This window comes from Poecilia reticulata, chromosome 5, assembly GCF_904066995.2.
Source record: "Poecilia reticulata chromosome 5, P_reticulata-male-v2, whole genome shotgun sequence".
In the NCBI taxonomy this organism is placed as follows: domain Eukaryota; kingdom Metazoa; phylum Chordata; class Actinopteri; order Cyprinodontiformes; family Poeciliidae; genus Poecilia; species Poecilia reticulata.
In genome coordinates this window covers 16,285,800-16,305,562 of record NC_088834.1, presented here as the reverse complement: position 1 = coordinate 16,305,562, position 19,763 = coordinate 16,285,800, and the positions used below count along the sequence as shown (strand labels likewise).

Sequence of the window (19,763 nt, the reverse complement as noted above, 5' to 3'; positions counted from 1 at the left end):
TTAATTCACATGCTGCAGATAGAAGTTTCTGGATTTTGGAAATCACTGCAACATTTCTTGTCACGGTTTCTGCACAGTCTGCTACCAAGAGAAATTAATTATTAATTAAACTAGCAATTGTCATGTTTTACAAAAATCTGTCTCATGGTGACGTAGACCCAGAGAAGTAAATATTTTACAGCAGATGCAGAAAATAGGACAAGCTTTTGGAACTAGTTATTCCAGGAAGGAGGAAAAACTCAACATTTTGCATTTTTTTCTTATTTTCCAGTCACCAGAGCTGCACTAACTGCCAACCCTGTTGTTAATCTTTGACTGTTCCTCTTTGCACAATCTTCATGATCGAGATCATCCGTCTAGGAACTGAGGCTACCAAGGAAAGGACGCCTGTTTAGTGTCTAATAAACCATTTCTGTGTTGATTTGGCTCCTTAAGCTACTGAAAGATGTAACGACAACTAACTTAAATGTGTGGTTCTTATTTAAACTCTTCAAAGAGTTTGTCTTGTCGTGCATTTGACAAGATTCTCCAGGCCTTTTGAAGATAGACAATCCCGCAGCATCACAGGGCTACGCCGTGCTCAGCAGTGAGGTACTTTCCCACGTTTTCATCCTTTGCCTCACATCAGACAAAAGTGTTTGTTCTTGAAAAGCTCAATCTTGTCTCATCTTACCAGTCAAAGCTCAGGCGGCGCTTCGCAAACTCCACCGATTTACAATTAGGATGTGAGGAGAGAAAAGGCTTTTTTCTCAGCATGTCTCCCAAACCACCGGTTGGCATGCAGATAGCGTCTAATGGTTGCCACGGAGATTTGGTGACCGCAAGAGCTTAAGAGATTTATTTTTACCTTCCTTACCGTCCTGCTGTCTGTGCATGATGACGAGATAAGTCTGGATCCTCTTTCAGCCATTTAGAGTTGTTTTAAACTTTTTAAAATTTATGTGTTTTGATATTAGAGAGATAATAAAAAATCAGTCACAGTGGGATCACATCAGGTGCACATTATAAAAACCAATTAGATCTACGATTACGGCGACACTTTGACTTAGATGACAAGAAAAAAACACTTTAGTGTCTTTGTAGATTTGAAGAGAGGCTAAGGAAAGATTTACTTCTGTGTTACAATGTATTTATACCAAACAAATACAGGGTGTTATTGATTACTGATTAAAGGTTCCTACATGTCTAATAAACTTGAAACATCGAGTAGAAAAAATGCTTTCATAACATTTATTTTACACAAGCAGTGTGGGGTTAGTTTATATCCAACTGTGTTTCTCCACTGAATAAATGTAATAAAATTAAAGTTTCTTTGTTTTCTCAAACTACTGAGATAAAAGATTAATTTGCTTCAAGGTTTCCTGCACGGTTATCAATAACTATTGAGTGTACTGTACATCTTTGCAGGCCTTCAAACAGATACTTCCACAGAAATACGCTGCACCAACATTAACAACAGGCCAAATTGGTGTTAAATATATAGTTAGCAGTAACATTCAGTTTCAGATGTTCGATGTGTAAAAACCTTGGCTGTGTGTTGACTGACTCAATGACGGACAGCAGAAGATTCAGAGGACGGGGGGGGGAATGCATCTGAGATCTACATTTCATTCAATTTCACTTTAAAAACTTTGAATTGAAATAAAAACAGAGAATCAGTGGCCTGAAGGTTAGCAGTGAAACAGCAGATCATTTCTTCAACATTTCTAAATTTCTGTGGATATGATTAATGGGTGCAATGTCTAGTTTTCCTCCCCGTTCTCTCCTGTCCCCTTGATGAGGCGCTTGTTGCCCCTCTTCCCTCCCGGGCCTCGGGGCTTAGCGAAGGCCTGCTTCAAGGTGTGCTCCATGGGGTGCACCTCCTCGTACAGGAAGTCTTCTGTCAGACCGTCGCCGCTGTCTATTTCCATCTAAGCAAACGAGCAAACAAATCAGGGGATAATGACTGACTCAGTGGTCGTCAATACTAAATATAAATCTGCCGGTTATGTGTTTTAACTTCTACCTTCTTGGTGATTTCCAGTTGGTAGTCTCGCTCCACCTCGTCCAGTAACCGGTTCTTACAGCTGGAGTACAGCATCCGCTCTTTGATGCTACAGGTGTAGCCAGGCATCGAGTATATGAACACTGGAGGAGGCATGAAGGTGATCAGTTATCAGCTATATCTTACTTTAAAGCTGCAGTGTGTAGTTTATATAAAAATATAGATTTTTTTACATATGTGTTCAAAGTGTCTCTGTGTTGTGGCAGTTTGATATGAGACAGATTAACTGTGAAAAGATCGATTTCCTTCACCTCCTTCCTAAGCCGGCTGAACAAATGCACCAATCAGAGTCAGGAGGCGGGTCTTAGTGCTGTCAATCATCCTCATGTATTCGCTGCTCAATGTGCTAACGGTAGAGAAACAACTTATTGTGACAGGGCATGCTGGCTGCAGCATAGCAGAGAGAAAGGGGAGTAGTAAGAAGATGGTAGGATAAGCAGCGCCACAGCGAGAGTGATTGACTGCGCTAACGCCATCCTCCTGGCTCTGATTGGTTGTTTCTAGGTAGCATTTGAGCAATGGGAGAAAGCAGAGGAGCTTGATTATCTGTCTCATACAATACTATACCAACATGCTGACAGTTTCAACAAATATTCAAACAAATGTTTTAATAAAAGTTACACACTGCAGCTTTAATAACCAGTCCATCCAGCAACACAGATACTTACAAGGTAAATCCTAACCGAGTCACTGATAGTATAGAGTAAACGCAACAGCCAAAATGATGAGCAATTCATACAAACTGATATTTAATTCAAGCAGAAGTTCAGTTATCTCTGATGTCATAACATGGATGTTTGAAAAGCACAAAACCCAACCTCAAAACTTTCTATTTGCAAGTTTTCTTAACCGTAATCCAGCTAAGTTAAGGCAGGTTGCAGGGTGACAGAGTGAGTCTTCAGTCGTTTTTACAACATGTTGCCATTTAATAAACTACCTGAATACTTCACTGATACCCATTATGAAGTGTAAATTGGCTTTCCAAAGCAACTAATTAGGATTAAAATGTAATGAAGATAAAGAAAAACATATTTTGTATCCCATGTTTGGTTGAGAAAGTTTCTGTAAAGAATTGCCACATTGGGCTGAGCACATCAGATATAAAACATCTTAAACTTTGAGCTTAGTTTTTGAAACTGCTCCATCAGTTTAAGCTTCCTTCACCACTAAAGGCTGAAGCAGGAAATGAAAACATCAAAACCTTCGTACAGCTGGCAGGAACATCCGAGATGAGTAATAACACTCGCTGGGTGCGTCAGAGGAAGACATCCTTTTGTGTTACGCAATCGTTTAATTCACTGTCGGAGGGAGAAACAGAACTGACTGGTAACGCTTTGAGCATGTGGTTGGTTTACTGCGAGGCCATGAAGCTGAGGGGAAACACCGAAGCTGATAAGCTCAGAAAGGTTGTGGTTAACGCGACTCTAATCTGTCCAATGAGTCACTAATATTTGGTAGCCGTTGTGGTGAAATGCCGTTTTCACTGAAATCAGCTAAATTGACGTATTTTCATACTTTTAAAGGTAACTGAAAGAGATAAAGACAGTAAAAACAGCTCAACTTAGATATCACTCACACAGGCATTCGCAGTTAAAAAAAAGAGTTAAAACCCAAATTATCCATACCATAAACAATTTAAAAACACAAAATTATGGCAACATTGTTTATTCTTACTGGAAGGAATATTAAAGGTGTCTTATTATGCTTCCTTGAACAGGTTAGGAAAGGTCTATGGTCTATACAAAACATGTTCATTAGATATTTTTGAACAAAATCACTCTTAGACAATGAAAGTTTAGTCTGGTCATTTCTGCCTGTTTTGAGCTCATTCCAGAATGAGCTGTTTTTGGGCCGCTGTCACTTTAAATCTGTGAAAATTGCTGCAAACAGATGCGTAATTATACAACCGTAGATCTTTGTAAAGCAGATGTCGCTCCTTCAGAACAACCAACAAGAAAACAGCAGCAGCTTGGGGATTTGTGGATTGTTAGTCAACAACCGAGTTGCCGTGGCTGCTGATTTGTGACGTTACATTCTGGAGGTTTTTGAAACTGGTCATTTTTTCAGACACCAAGAAACATTGATTTATTGCCAAATACCGAAAGGGTGTTTTAATTTTTTTTTAAACGTTTGGGCTGTTTTTAAAAGTAGTACTAAAATGTAAAAAAATTTGAATTTTGCACAATAAAATCTCCTTTAATGTTTTCGAGTCGTCCAGTCAACTTAAATTTGATTAAACATTTGTTACATCAAACAAATTTTAGGAGATAATTTGCCAAAAGTACTAGAGGAAATATTCAAAACGATTCTAGTCCAAAATCACATTTGTGGTGAAATATAAAAAAATGTCCGACATCACTGATCTTTCTGAATGTTTTCATCTTGTCTCATGAAAGCTGAGTGCGTACTGACCCAGCGCCTCGTGCAGCTGGTCTTGATGGGAATGCTTGAAGACAAAGAAGTGATATCGTGGGGAGTCTGTGGGAATCCTGAACGGAAGCTCGTGGGTTTCTGTGGGTTTGGTGTGAACCAGCTCGATCGTCTCTCTTTCTACATCCAGCCTCTGGAGCACAACATATCCAAGCAAACTTTGAGAGACTAAATCACTTTAAATATAACTCACTATTATAACAAAGACTGCCCACTGATTGCACAGTGGTCTTGTTTCCGTGCTCACCAGCTGGATGTAGTTGATGCGTTTGTGCTTGAGCTGCTGCAGAGCTCGTTTGGCATCTTCCTGCAAAGGGAACGCGAGGCCCTGAAGAGTCTGAGCTCTCTTGTCTAAACCAAACTCCATTGTGACCTGGAGAGACAAAACACAGGGCGTTATGAAATCGGCTCTCTTACTGCGGCGTGCAAAATGAGTGAAGAAGCAGACGATCAGAGCTGACAGACCTTCGCTCGCGCTGTTGGGGTTCCAATTCTTCTCCGTTCATCCTGCAAAATAAGGAGCAGTTGCTTTCTTTGACTTTCGTTAATTGCAATGAACACACTCGAGTTCTTGTGTGAGAAATATCAACCTACCCAGACAACTTTATCCTGAAGCAAAAGAAAGGAAAAAGACCACGTCAAGCACTAACAATGAGCACAATCTACATGCAGCACCTTGTAAAGATATTTAGAACTTGTTTGGATTTGTTTTACTTTTGCAAGACAGATTTCAAAGTGTTTTATTGTTGTGTGAAAGATAATAACTAATATTGCAGATTTCAACATTTATTTTTCTTTTCCACTCTGATAAATTCAGTAGAGAACATTATGACACAAAAATATTTAGCTGTCTCTGTCTCTGCAGGGGGGAAGTCTCCCCAGAGCATGATGCTTCCACCACCATGTTTAATGCTGTGTTTATGATTTTCTTTTAGCAATAGCTTTTTTTTGTAGGTTTTTATTTTTTATAACCTATCCCTGCTTTAGACTTTGAAATTGTAAAATATTTAACAAAAAAAATACATATATTTTTCCTTCCACTTCACAGTGACTACTTTTTACTCCTGAAACATCAAAGAGAAAACATAAACGTTTGTCCTCATCTCATTAAAACGTGCATAGATACTTTTAAACCTCCAGACAGCTCATGTGATTTCTTGAGCACCTCTGTGATTTTGATTCGTTGTAGTTCCTGCTCGGCCGACGTTAGAGGAGCTGGAGAGGAGCAGGAGGCACGGTGGCACATGTATCCTTGAAAGCACAGATCGTCCTGCAGACAGAGAGTCGACAAGAAGCTGCTGGTTAGTGACACTCAGGAGGCAGAGAGCCGGAGGACCTCAGTATGTTTGATTTTTTCCTCACCTCGACTGTGCCGAACATTTCGTCTCTGATGTGACCTCCACCAAACTCTTTCTTCAGTGTGGCACGGGTCGCAGCGTACATCATCTTCTGCCTCACCTACAAAACACGCGGGAAGAATTTTCTGTAACTTTGACCTTTCCACTAAAGTATTATTACTTCATTGATCCATTTTACAATAAATAGTAGAAAAAAACTCGACTGGTTGGACACAATCAGCAAAAGGATTATTTTAAGTTGAACTGGAGTTTATTTCTTTATTTTAGGTCCATTATAGGTTTGATGTAAATAGCAGAAATAAAAAGGTTTCTTGTACATTTAGCTTGCAAAAGGCGACTGCCGGTGCTTTTAAGCTACTGTTCACTACATTTCATTTACAAAGAGCCTGACTTTTTTTGCAATCCATCCTTCTGTCACTGAATCAATTATTGAAATAATCATCAAGAAAACAATCCTAAAAACACAACCAGAGCTGCAACACAGTGGTCCAGACTGAAGCATATTCATCTGTTAGAATGGCCTAGTCAAAGTTGAGATCTACGTGGATTTCAAAATGCTAAAACTTTATGCTCACAAACACTAATTATACTGTTTTGCCTTTGACTAAATGAAAGAAAGAAAAAAGGTTTGTTTTTACAGGATACTGTTAAAGTCATTCACTGACAAAAGAATTGATCATTAATTGGATTTAAGAATCTGTTTGTGCCTAATAGTAAATGACTGAAACGTCATTTTAGACTCTTAAGTCATTTCTCTTAAAAGTCAAACGACTTAAAAGAAAATGACTTCTTAAGTCATTAAGGTATTAAGTCATTTACGTAATGATTTAAGTTGTGGAAACTTAAAAAACAAACAGGCAGAAACATTTAAACTAAAATGGTCACTCACTGAAATAAAAATTAGAGGAAAAGCATCAAAAATCCAAAGAAAAACATAAAAAGACTAGAAGAGAATCTGATTTGAAAGAAATAAAAATGTTTTGGAGCCAATCAACTTATTTTCTCCCAGATTCTCTGCACGTTCAAATTACTCTTGTGCATTAATGAATATCTTGTATCCAGACATACTGGTGACTGGTCAGGTGACCAGGCGATGAACGTCCACTCGTATCCCTGTGCATTCTGGGAATCCAGGCGGTACAGGATGTAGCAAGGCTCCTGAGGCGTGAGAAGAGGAAGCACAAACTGGTCGTAGTCTTTGTCCCAGCTCTGCACCGGCTCTCTGAACGAATCCAACACCAGCTCCTCTGCAGAAGAAAAAAATTATAATAAAAAAACAACAACTAATAATCAAGGAAAAAATTACACCAAACTGTGAGCAGAAGAAATGTTTACCGTTGCTGATTATGATCTTCATTATTCTGATGGAGCCTCTTCTCGCTTGAGCCAAGAACTGTTTGAGTTCGGGTGTAGCTGCAGTAATCAATATAAGGCAAAACAAAGTTAAAAAAACAAACAGTGGTTCTGCAGGTGAAAGCAACTGAGACAGAGTTTGGTAAGTAAGAAGCTGTGACTCCACGGAGGAGTGAAAATTTGATCCGCAGCCTGGTATTCATCACACCGTCACCTAAACTGACTCAGAACTGACTCAACACGCCTCTGACCCGCTGCAGCTGCTGGACAAAACCGATTTAAGTTCAGAAATAATAATAATAAAAAGATTTAAACCCAGAAAATCTTTATTCGCTGTAGTTCCTGATCTGGTCTCAGTGTGGTTACCAAACCCTGCCATCTCATGAATGATGTAAGATCAGGTGAGAAAGAGGAACACTTCCGTTAACCAGTCCTCCCAGTGCTCCAGTAAGTGAACTCCATTACGCACACACACACTGCTGCTGGATGAATGAGTTCATCATCACACAAGCAGACATTTCAGTTAAGCATTTTCTGTGACTCTTTGTAATTTTAATACAACTTGATGAAGTTGCTAATGCTCGACACAAATGTTTGTAGAGTTGTTGCTTAAAAGTGCTTCAAATTATCCCCCCGCTCCAAAAACCCCCCCCCCAATCTAACTAGATGTAATGATTTACCGTTAATCCCAGTTTGGTGTGACATCTTTTGGCAGTCGCTGTTTACGGTTTCCCGTTCGTCTCATGCAGCAGAGACCCCTTCCACGTCCTCGGTGTCCTCTCTCTCCCTGCAGGTGAGCGGCCTCTCCTCCGATGGCAGACAGACACAGAAGCACGCACAAGTGACATAAACGCCTGGAGGATGACTCGGGAGCTCCCTTAACGCCTGAAACACAATCTCCGGAAGTGTGGCCAATGAGTAATAATGTGCCTGTCAGTGGATATGCCTCCCCAATGGGCGCTCTGAGACACTTTGCATATCGATGGCAGCAGCGGTAATGGTCTCGCCAGGGGGAGCCTTAAACGGGTCGCTTCCCGTCCCGTCTGGAGATCCGGAGATGTTCCGGCCAGAGATCAAAACTGTGTTCCCAGAAGCTGCTTCTGTGTCGCGTGTAATGACATTTTAGCACTCCTTCACAAAGAATGGACAATCAGGCAGACGCAGCAGCGTGGTCTCAAATTCCAGCCACCTGCTCACAGAAATGTGACACCAGGCCAGAATCTGATCGCTACATTTCAACATAGTTCCCCCTTCCCACGAACCTGCAGCCAGTACATCTTGTGCCTGTGAGCAGAGAGTGGATGAATGAAGAGCTACAGGTACAACCTCAGAAAACTCACCAAGTGGCATTTTATCATAAAGTCTTCACAACGTTTCCGTCATGCAAAAGCCTCAAACTGCAGTGAGTTATCATACAAGGTTTTCTACAAATCTAAAAACTGTATTCAGTCATTTTTACTAGTTTACTCATAAATAACATTAAATGAAACATGACAACTTTTGACTCTTTTCCCACAGCAAATTTCAAGCACTTTTCAAGCATTTTCAAGGTTTTTTTTTTTTTACTTTTCCAGCATCTCACTTTGGAGATTAAAATAACACAAATTAAAGTAAACAGTTTCAATTCACTGTTAAATATCATTTAATATATGACCTTGTTATTAATAGTGTCTCTTAATAGTATTCTACATTCTATAGCAGGAAGAAGGTAAATATAATAAAAATATATCACATTAAATCATTTTGGTAATTCTAACTGATCTGAAACAGTGGAAGTTTAGTCTGATTTAATTTCAGACAGTGAGAAACAGATAAATACAAATATCTGGTTTCAACTGTAAATTTGGGTTCACAGGCTGCAACTCAAATTTCTACTTGTAAAACAAAAACTAACGAGAAAAAAATTGTTTCAGATCCCAGTTACAGTTATTCACAATGTTGTTTTTGGTCTTTTACACAAAATCCTAATAAAGTTATTGAAGTTTGTGGTTGTGGGGAATGAAAAGGTGAAAAAGTTTAAGGGGAAGCAATACGTTAGTAAGGCACGGCTTGACATGAAACACCACACCGACTTTTATGTAAGAGGAGCTTCATAGTGATGTAAAATATCTGGATAGACGTCGGTATCACAATCACCAGACACAAAAACGAGCCAACAAGGAGAAAAGGCACCAGAAGTACTAAAAGTTTAAAGAGAATGAGAATAAATTGCTACCAGTTTAAACTGCTGTACTTGATTTCTTTCATTTATTCACACGATTTGATCACACACATACATGCTCACACGGTAAGAGAGAGAGAGAAGTGTGTGCCTGTGAGGTTACCTGTGATGGGATCATCCATTATTCACTCTGTGGTGAGTACACTACCCAAGCATGTATACATTATTCAGCGTGGCTCCCACCCCCTCCTCTGCTTCAGGAAGACAAAGTTTTAGATGAACAAAGGCACATCACTGTCTCTGATTCTCAGAGCTCCCTCAGATTCCAGGTCAGTCTCCAATACTCCAAATTATCCAAACGTTCACTACGACTAAATGACATAATTATGGAAATTGTACTGAGAATAGCACCATCTCAACAAACCAATCTACGTTGAGCTACAAAAACAATCAACTAAGGGAAACGAGGCTCAGGTGTTGGACTAAGTGTGAATTTATGCAACTGGAAAACTTTGTGGTTAAGTATTATATATTTTAAACTATAGAAAATTAACAATTTTAAAAGCAAAAATCTCCCAAAGCAGCATCCAAACTTTGCACTTTAATTTATTTTGTTATTCAACACTCACATTACTGAAATATACGCGACATGTTTCGACATTACTACTTCCATCTTTTACAAAGTTGTGAACCACAGACATAAAAAAATAACAGTTTTCAGTCTTTATCACATTGAGTGAGTCTCACTGAAATATTAGCATTTTGGTGCTTTTCATTAAACCTTGTTTTGCTTTTAGTTTATTTTGTTTCAGGTTTTGGGAGAAATGTTGGACTGAAATGGTGGATGGATGCTAAGAGCAAAAATGGCAAAATAGAAAAAAGAAAGTTTCTCTTTATAACATAAGTTTATTATTAAAAACCTAAGTAAAAACTATCCATTGAACAGGTAGTACAAAAGACATGGTATAAAATGATAAAAAATGAGCACCTAAACGGTCTTAAAAAAGTTTTTTTTTTTTTACAAAGAACTGACAGCATCTTTTAGCCTTTCACAGAACAATAACTTAAAATGAAAAATTAACGACATTTAAAAATACTTCTGAATTTCTTGGTTAACAAGTTGCAACTGTGCCAGAGTGGAGTTTAACACATTAAGATATCCAACTTCACTGCTGGGCGGGAAGCTGTTTCAGCCCTCTACAAGTCATCAACGCACGGGAGCCAGAGAGACTGGAAAACACACCAAAACAGTAAAGATTAACATGAGCAGCAAAGTCAGAAGCACTTTGTCCAGCAGTGCATCTCTGAGAGCGTCACATGACGTGTTTGCTCTCACCGTGTTTGTGCAGGCGCTGGCAAACGTCATGTATCTGGGGTTAAACTGCAGAGTGTTGATAGGGCCTGGGTGTTTGCCGTCCAACACGGCCACCTTCATCCCACTTTCTGTGCTCCAAACATGAACTCTTCCGTCCTCTGAACCTGCACGAGACAGAGTCTGTGTACACCGCCGGCCCAAAGCAGTCAAACTCGTTTAACCTTTTCACGTATTGCTGCGTTACGACCCTAAGCTTCAGTGTAGTTTGTGATGAAGACCAGACAGGTTGAGGAGAAAGTGGTTGGGTTAGAAAACAGCTTTGAAAATCTCAAGAGAAAAATGATTTTCATCATCCTGTGAAACCTACAAACCAAAAGGTCTACTGTGGGTTCGACTCCCAGCAGGACGACGGCTGGCTAAATCTGTTTGAGATTTAACAGATTTAACCTAAATCTGTGTAACAAGATGAAGCCTGATCAATTGAAATAAGCTCAATAATTTCCATTTGTATAATTTATTGTTTTTCTGTTTTCTCTCTCTCCTTCTACCAAACATTGGTGCTTTGATCTCAATTAGCCCTTTTTTTGAAGGACAATTTTGTTTACAGAGACTTCATAATTCATTTTATTTGTTGTTTCTGTTGTTTTGTTTTTATTTTTGGATATTTTAAATGTCTTCCAGTTTAAACGATCTTTGACAATTATACCAGTACTTATACACTACTTGAAAATTGTCCCAAAACAACAATATTATCGTTTATCGCAATAACTTCTGGGACAATTTATTGTCCAGTAAAATTTGTTATCGTGACAGGCCTAAACAAGACTTGAAAATTAACAATCTTAGATGTCCTCCTAGTTTGTGGTTGTAAAAAGACAAAATTAAGATGCTTGAATATTTTTGTGATACCTTGTGTTGCCCACCATCTGACCGGAAGTGACCCAAGCAAATGAAGAAGTTCTGTTTCTTACCAATCATGACGAACTGTGAGTCTGGGGTGAAGCAGGCCTCCAGGGCGATGCCTTTGTTATTGTTGTAACCCTGAAATCAGGTGAAAAACTGTGACACGTCCAGCTATTTACCAGCCCCGTCTCTTCATTACATCTGTGTTTATGAGTCTTACTGAAAAAGTGTGCAGCACCGATCCACTGAAGGCATTCAGGATGCGTACGGCGCCTCCATTGGTGCAAATGAGAATGAGCTTCCCATCGTTACTGAATTTCAGTCCAGTCCAGTCACAGACGCGATTTAATCTGGCCTCAAAGCATGCAAAGGGACCCTAACACAAACAGGAAGACCGGAGATGTCACTAGTCAGACCGGTAGCTGCTTCATGAAGGTCAGGTCACACATCCGACAGCGATTTCTACCTTGTCAAAAGCACGAATGTCGTACAGTTTGATGGCCTGTGATTCCACTCCAGCTGCAAAAACCAGCCCATCCGGGTCAAATGAACACACAGGTTTCCCCAAAGGATCAGTCAAACCCTGAGAGACAAGACAACAGGATTTAATAAAACGCCACCATCCTACATATTTGTATTTTTTTTCAATTTTCTTTGTTTTTATTAGTAAAGGAAAGTGGAGCTGGAACTAAACTCTCACTTGACAGTTGGGAGAACGCAGATCCCAGATGCGGATCGTCTTGTCCAATGAACTGGAGATGAATGTCTCGTCCACCGGAGACATGGAGAGTGCCGTCACCCTGGTTGGAAAAATAAAATTCGCTTTGACTGATCAGGGAGGAGCTGTCAGTTCATATAAAGCAAAAACACCTTAGTCTGGTAATGCTCCACCATCCCAACTACTTTCATTGAAAAAATGAAAAGTTTTCAGAAAATGCAACAAAAGTGAAATAATGGCGCTTGACAGAGAGTTTTTACTGACAAACCTCATTGAATATAGATTTTTAAAAGTAAATATAGATATTCATCCTACCAATAAAGGTTCAAAATTTAAGAGAAACATATTTCTTGACTTTGTTACATGTGTCAATAACTTGATATTGTTTGTGGATTGTTAGTGACACAGTTATTTTAATAGGAATGTCTGGGATAAACAAACACACAGATCAAAACTAACTGTCTGCACATCAACACACCATCTACATGAGGAACCATGGAGGTGGCAGTATCATGCTGTGGGATTTTAAAAAATTTTTTCATCATGAAAAGGTCAGAGTTGTTAGGAACATGCAGCCAGAAATCAACTGAATGGATACAAGTGTGTATTTGTGTTAGCAAGGTCTAGTCAAAGTCCAGACTTGAATTGAATTAGGAATTAGACATTTGTGGGTGTAGCTTGACAAAATGTGAAATAAAAAACCCTGAAGGAATACAAATACTTTCTCAAGGCTGAATGTTGGGACCGTTTTGCGTATTACCTTGCAGTGTGACCAGGGAAATATCGGATAAACTTGTTGTCAGTGAGCGACAGATATCTAATTGTATCTGGAAGAAAGAAAACAAGCTCTGGTTAATAAAAATGAAGTTTATGTTACTCATTAGACCTCAGTGTGCTTCATGTCTGGTGATGACCACAGCAGGCTGTAACCTGCAGGTTCTTACCGTCCAGCTTGTTGGAGCTGAAGACCACAGTCTGGGCTTCCCCCTGCGTGAAGCGGATCAGATCTACTCCGTACTTCTTGCTGTACAGGGTACTGAACGGCCTGGAGCAGAAAAAAATAAAAAAAATAAAAAATTCATATTCACACGATTGTTTGTTATAAACACTGACCTGCCCACTTACTTTCCCTCCTGGATGTCATATAAAACAATAGAGTCGTCGTCGCTGCTTGAAACGGCATGTTCTCCATTTGAGCTGTAATCCACACAGTTAACTTTCTCTGAATTCAGTCGGTAAGTCCTGGCAACTTTAAAACTCCTCAGCAGGCTGTCCGTGATCTTCATCGCTCCAGTAGCCCATTAAAAACATAAAAACAAAGCAAGCGCGTCGTTCTTTCTCTGCTTGACTTAACTGCGTTTTAAAATCATTTCTAGTTAGAAAAGCGTTGCATTATATCTAATTAGAGCGGACAGACAAGTATAATTGGTTATATTTTGATTATTAATGCCTTAAATGATGTTTTTCCTCCACTCTTCTGCTTCTTCTTCTTGTTTTTTTTTAGTTGATTAGCAGGAAACATGATATGCGTTACCGCCATCTACTGGAATGAGTGTGGCTCAAAAATGTCTTATTTCGACCATATGATCAGTAATAATCAATAACTATAATGTAAATAATGAAATATGTGAACTCTTTATCATAATGTCTGTAATGTCTGCTTTCTGTTTTCTTTTACGAATGTGTTTTTTTTGTACAAACCTACCTGTTTTGTTCCTCGTTTTTTTCTTTTTATTGGCAAACAAAGATATTATTTCAATTAAAGAAAAATTGTAATCTTATTGTTTTCATATAACCCCCGCCCCCAACAAACAACACAATTGTTTCTTTTACTAGCCATTTTATTCTTTCTTTTATTTTTATTTCGTAGAAAGTCATGCCTCAAACATCCAGTAACTTTTTAGTCAGAAGCATCCTTAGGTTAAACACAGCGCAGGTTTTAACAGAAAATTAGATTTTTTTGTTGCTGGAAATGAACTAAAAACATCTTAGATCATTTATATGTCAAACAAATAAAATGACCAAAACTCTGCACATTAACACTGTAATGTGTTGATGTGTGGAGTTAGTTGATGTGCACTTTTTTTTTCTTTGCTTGTTGCACAGAACAGAGTAGAAAGACAATTGGCCCCAAAAGTGACATAAGCGTAAACATTAAGGCAAATGCCACAATGTTACTTTTGGTTAAAAAAAATATATATTAAAATCTTGTCTAATTTAATGTTGTGTAGGTAAAAGAGAAATAATTCTAAATAATATTATTTTTGCAGTTTTTAATAGAGAAAAATTCTAATTTTTCACCTGCAAAAAGCTTTGATACCACTGGGCAAAACGCTTGAATCCTTTTACTTTGAAAAGTGCGACCCGGATATAAACTCATAGTGTTTCCTGTAAAGTTGTTTTCAATGGCTCATGTGTTACTGCTCTCTTCACCTTGAACCATAATGAACTGCGGTAAAGCAGTAGCCGTTCTGGGCGACCAAATGTTTTTCTTGTTGGTTAAATGGCGGACTATCTGCCGCCGGCTCCCGGGCACAGCACCGGTCCTCAGCCGGAGTCGGCACACCGCGGCTGAGCAGTCGCCTGGCGGCTCAGACACCGCTGAGAAACCCCGGCTGAGAGCCATCGACCTGGCCAGAAAGATCCGACAGCAGAAGGCGAAGACTGGGTGTGAAACTCGGACTCAGGACACGGATCCTCCGGTGTCCGGCTCACAGCAGAGAGTGACCGAGCTGAAAAGGTTCACTGCGCAGCTGCAAAACGTCCATCCGAACGTGCTGGCCAAACATCTGCACCGAACCGTGCTGTACCGGGATAAAGATGTGGTCATCCTCAACAAACCCTACGGTGTCCCTGTCAGAGGTAAACCAACTTCCTGTTGGGTTAGGGTTCAGAAAGAGCGGGTGAATAAAAGTAAAATATATTATGTGTAAAAAATATTCCTAAAGTGACCAGTTTGGTTAAAGTAGGTATTCCATCGGTGACCATGAGAAAAACGTAACATGATATGAAGACATTAAAGTAAACCGCCCAAATAATCGCTGCAACTATCGATTATTTTAGTTGTCGATTTATCTATAGATTATATATATATATATATATATATATATATATATATATATATATATATATATATATATTACTGCTACATTCTGCAGATTTTTCACTTTAACTTTTTTTTATTAGGGGCATGCCATAGCAATGCATAAGGAGAGCAGTACTGACTTGCGAAGCAAGTCAGTACTGCCTCCATGCATTGCATGGCAGGCACCTATTGTTCTACACCTAATAGAATGTCTCTTTATTTATTTTTCTTCCATTACCGTTAATGCGGCTCGTACCGCTGCGTGCCCACCCACAAAAGTGGTATCAAATTGTGCGGCTCGATGCCGAGAAGGGAGCTATTATTTTTATTGGGGATTGGAGTTAAAATGATTACATAAATTAATAAAAACGAAAAAATTTGAGATTTTGTGTCTCACAGAATCAGTAATCTTTCTCTATGAAACACACACACAGGACTGTTTATGGCTGACTCAAAAACCCTTTTTAAATCCCCCTCACAGGCATAAATATCGCCCTATTGGTCTGAAAGTTGGTCATAACATAGATACACATGCCTGCTCATGTACAATGTTTACAAAAATTTGCTAGGGCTTATGCTTTTTGTCAGGGTCCTTCAGACTAACGCCTGGTGTCTCCCAAGTATAGAAACTGTGTCTGAAGAGGATTTTCCCGCTCTTTGGCTCTCACAGCTGCAGGGGATTAATTACCATAGCAACAGAACAGCGTCTGGAACTGCAGCTCCCCAGGACTGCACTGTAGGGTTTACTGGTATTTACAACTGCTTGTGTTTTCAGCATTATACTACTGATTCAAGACTATAACCATTACACATATGTCCCCCCATGTTAAAATCTGACATAAATAAGAATAAATAGTTGATTAAAAGTCTATGGACAGAAAATAACGTCGCTGCTCCTTTAAGGAACCAGCGGCACAGACGCAGCGCCTGCGATGCTACAGATCACAAACCTGACAGAGAGAGCAGAAGAGGATTCGTAGGAAAAGAGTGGTGATGCTCAGCAAGGCAGTTCATTAGCATTTGTACAAAAGTTAGCATTTCACTGTCTATGACTAGTGCACTAGCACTTTTACCTAAAGTTAGTTTTTACCTAATTTTCTCATTAATTAGACATGTTTAGTATACTGAATAGAGTAGTAAAATTAAAACAACATGGTCGTGTTGCTCCACATGCTACTGCCAGCATTTAAGCTAACATTAGCATATTGGCTAATTTTAGCTTATGCATCAATTCTAACATAATGAATGGTACAACTACAGTTTATTAAACATGCTTCTGCCTCTCCAAAGGTTATTGACTACGTTGCAGCTTTCTTTAGCATTAATGCTAATTTTTAACATCATAGCGCTGCGTCAAAGCCGACGGGCACACTTTGGCATGCCCCTTTAAAATTTCTGCAGGAATTTTCTAGTTGAATATTATAAATGCATCAAAAGATGCAAATAAACAAATATTTCAATTCCACTTAAATTAGAAAATAAATACTAAAATTCAATAACCTACCGTGTATGCGTGATCAATTGAAGCAAATGATGCATCTGCACTTAAAAATTAAAAAAATAAATAAATAACTGGAATTATGCCTATTGTGGTGTTTTGGGTTGAACATCTTTGCAATGTTTTGTTCCACATATTGCATCTAAATGCAAAATGTATACATTTTTTTTGAGGCATATGTATGCATACCATCCTCTGATTAGTTAACGTGAATACTGTGTCCTCTTAGTGGTGTGATTTAAAACGTTTCCATTAATCTGGCATTTGGATTTTAATGAAGGGATACCAGGGCTCCTTGTTAGGCAGCTAACAACTGGAATGACATTTAAAATTTGTACAAAACATCTTGGGTGACACTTTGTGACCAGATACAAAACCCTTCTCTGTCTTTCAGAAGAGTCTGGCGTCACGACCGTCACCTCTGTGCTTCCTGTTCTCTGTAAAATGCTGGACGGGTTGAAGACGAAGTCGGACACCGAGCTACTGCCCTGCCTGGGTCTGGAGAAGGACTCGTCCGGAGCGCTCCTGCTGGCCAGGAGCGAAGCAGTACTGGAGCACATCCTCTCCCTGAGTAGGAGTAACCAAGTGGAGAGGAAGTATTGGTAAGATGATGGATGTCATTATCGGCAGCCGCTTGGTTTCATTTTAAATAAAGCTGCTGTGTTAGTTACCAGGTTCTCTGCGTTTCCTCAGGGTGATCACAGTTGGTGTTCCTGTTCCCTCTGAAGGGCTGATCGACATTCCCATCATCGAGAGAGAAGTTACAGGTCCTAAGCCACATTTCAAGGTGTTTCTTATTCTCCATTTTTGATTACTTGTTCAGTGACAATGTAATAAAGACTAGTCAGAGCTTCACTTAAAAGCTGGTAACGTTAGCTGTACACCTGAGAGCTTTACTTGTTTAAACAGGCAGGTTTTTAAGAAAACCACATTTTTTATTTTTGTGTTGGTTATGAGTCTTTAGTATTTATTTACCTTAGAGGCAGAAGTTTTTAAAACATTTGGAATTTTAGCTTTTCTTTTTTTTAATCAAAGACTATTATTTCAGCTGAGCTTATGAGCTGATATGGAAGAGCTTAGGTGTTCATCCTGTGTTGCCATGGCAACGGGTTCTGTTAGATGAACCGTCCTGATACCGAATACTCCTGTGTTTATCTCAACACGGCGCGTTAAGCTGCTCAGATTTAGCCTTTTGGAACAGGCCTGATTAGCTTGGGGTTAAGTACTTCACCACCAGTTTATGATTTCTGGTGATTAAAGCGAAGTATTGAAATGGAGGTAATCTTGCTGATTTACACAGGTTCTTTAGTTTCATAACATCTCGTTTCAGATGACGCTGAGTCCGCTTTTCCGAATGAACGAGGCCGGTGACAGCATGACCAAAGTGCGAAGCCACCGGCAGGCCCACGCTGCAGCCACCAAGTACCGAGTCCTGGACAGCAGCTACGGCTGCAGCCTGGTCGAGCTCCAGCCTCTCACCGGTTAGACCACAATACTTCAGCTGACGTTACTTTTTTTTTCACCAAATCAGTTTTAGTTCCACATGCTCTGTTTTCTTGCATGCACAGGGGTGAAGCACCAGATGCGGGTACACATGGCGTACGCTCTGGCCTGTCCCATTCTCGGAGATCACAAATATTCCCACTGGAGCAAACTGGCACCGCAGGTGAAATATGTTAATAATCTGCCACAGGGGGCAACAAAGTGACATACATACATGCAGCTCCTCCAGACTAGTGGCAGCAGCAATCAGCAAACACCTGATGGCGCTGCACGTCGAGTTTATCATACAAACTACTTCAGCACTCCTAAAAATGTTTGTAGACGGCATAATGGAGGAGCATTGTTGTGATGAAGTGCTCAAGGTGTCTAAGTGTGAAGTCTAATTTCTTGAGTTTTGTTTACAGCATTTTCAGAATAACTGAATAGTTACTTGATTGTGCTATAAAACAGGATTGTGACTGGACAATGCATAGTACTGCTAATTATAAATGTGAACTTTATAGGTTTATAAATTTTGCATTTGAATCTTTTTCCTTCCACTAAACTTTCCATCTGTTGGGATACAGCACCCTTCGAACTTAATACTCTAAGAAACTGATGTTTTGACTGACAGCCATAATGATAAAAAAAATGAACAAAAATAGATGCTTGAAATATCACCACCTTCCTAACATAATGGCCCAACACATTTTTGGCCTATATCTATATATATATATATATATATATAATACAAATTTTGTCCAAAAATGACTTGCGCCATTATTTTTGGAAGGTGACAATATTCAGTGTAGTGAATGTAATTTTTTTATTACTACTGAAATTACCTTTTTGGTGGCATTCTTCTTTCCTTCGAATGTTCAGGAATGTAAATATTTGGTATTAGAATACACATAATACAAAACAAATTGTTTACAAAGCTTCCATAAAGGCCTAGCTTAGTGTTTTGTCTTTGTTTTACAGAAATTACCGGAGCGTGTGCTGAAGAAGCTCGGACTGGAGCAGAGCAAGAGCCGGTACCTTCCTCTTCATCTGCACGCGCGCCGGCTGGCGCTGCCGGGTCGCAGCCAGTCCGACGTCGCCGTGTCCTGCCCCATGCCCAAGTACTTCATAAAAACACTGAACAGACTGCAGCTGACGTTTCCAGAGGACAAAAATGATGAATAACCCCTATGTGTCTGCAGAAAGCTGGGTTATACCGGGAGGCTGCTGAATGAAGGAGAAACAGCCATTTAAATTAAATGGGGACTTTTACATCAATACTGAGCTGACTTTGGGTTTATAAGAGTTTGATGGAGCGCGAAAGGAGTTTGTTTTGTAGAAAATGGCCGCACTGCAGCCTTGTTACTGCACAGACCTATATAATGTCTTCATATTAAAGTGCATTATTTGACACGA

General features: G+C 39.4%; 3 protein-coding genes across 5 annotated transcripts; 1 reads left to right on the top strand and 2 right to left on the bottom strand.

Moving 5' to 3' along the window:
- Nucleotides 1-1,216: 1,216 nt before the first annotated feature.
- twf2b (twinfilin actin-binding protein 2b) lies at nucleotides 1,217-8,698 on the bottom strand. Of its 2 annotated transcripts, XM_008409740.3 has the most exons (11): nucleotides 7,866-8,697; nucleotides 7,168-7,245; nucleotides 6,901-7,079; nucleotides 5,837-5,932; nucleotides 5,640-5,744; nucleotides 5,069-5,083; nucleotides 4,940-4,981; nucleotides 4,722-4,847; nucleotides 4,457-4,607; nucleotides 2,006-2,127; nucleotides 1,217-1,910 (listed from the first exon to the last, which is right to left on the bottom strand). In XM_008409740.3, exons 1-11 carry the CDS (start codon nucleotides 7,888-7,890, stop codon nucleotides 1,743-1,745), a joined length of 1,107 nt encoding a protein of 368 aa, XP_008407962.1. In that variant the 5' UTR covers nucleotides 7,891-8,697; the 3' UTR covers nucleotides 1,217-1,742. The 2 variants fall into 2 exon arrangements, with proteins under 2 accessions (XP_008407962.1, XP_008407963.1); XM_008409741.3 differs by lacking the exon at nucleotides 5,069-5,083 and having other exon boundaries at nucleotides 7,866-8,698.
- A 1,236-nt stretch (nucleotides 8,699-9,934) lies between these two features.
- On the bottom strand, nucleotides 9,935-13,794 carry LOC145547504 (WD repeat-containing protein 82-like). The gene is made up of 9 exons (XM_008409742.3): nucleotides 13,408-13,794; nucleotides 13,227-13,327; nucleotides 13,043-13,109; nucleotides 12,265-12,364; nucleotides 12,031-12,147; nucleotides 11,785-11,940; nucleotides 11,633-11,702; nucleotides 10,683-10,825; nucleotides 9,935-10,576 (listed from the first exon to the last, which is right to left on the bottom strand). Exons 1-9 carry the CDS (start codon nucleotides 13,566-13,568, stop codon nucleotides 10,544-10,546), a joined length of 948 nt encoding a protein of 315 aa, XP_008407964.1. The 5' UTR covers nucleotides 13,569-13,794; the 3' UTR covers nucleotides 9,935-10,543.
- Nucleotides 13,795-14,663: 869 nt separating this feature from the next.
- rpusd4 (RNA pseudouridine synthase D4) lies at nucleotides 14,664-19,763 on the top strand. Of its 2 annotated transcripts, none has more exons than XM_008409736.3 (6): nucleotides 14,664-15,144; nucleotides 17,263-17,467; nucleotides 17,559-17,652; nucleotides 18,196-18,346; nucleotides 18,434-18,531; nucleotides 19,329-19,763. In XM_008409736.3, exons 1-6 carry the CDS (start codon nucleotides 14,727-14,729, stop codon nucleotides 19,530-19,532), a joined length of 1,170 nt encoding a protein of 389 aa, XP_008407958.1. In that variant the 5' UTR covers nucleotides 14,664-14,726; the 3' UTR covers nucleotides 19,533-19,763. The 2 variants fall into 2 exon arrangements, with proteins under 2 accessions (XP_008407958.1, XP_008407957.1); XM_008409735.3 differs by having other exon boundaries at nucleotides 17,260-17,467.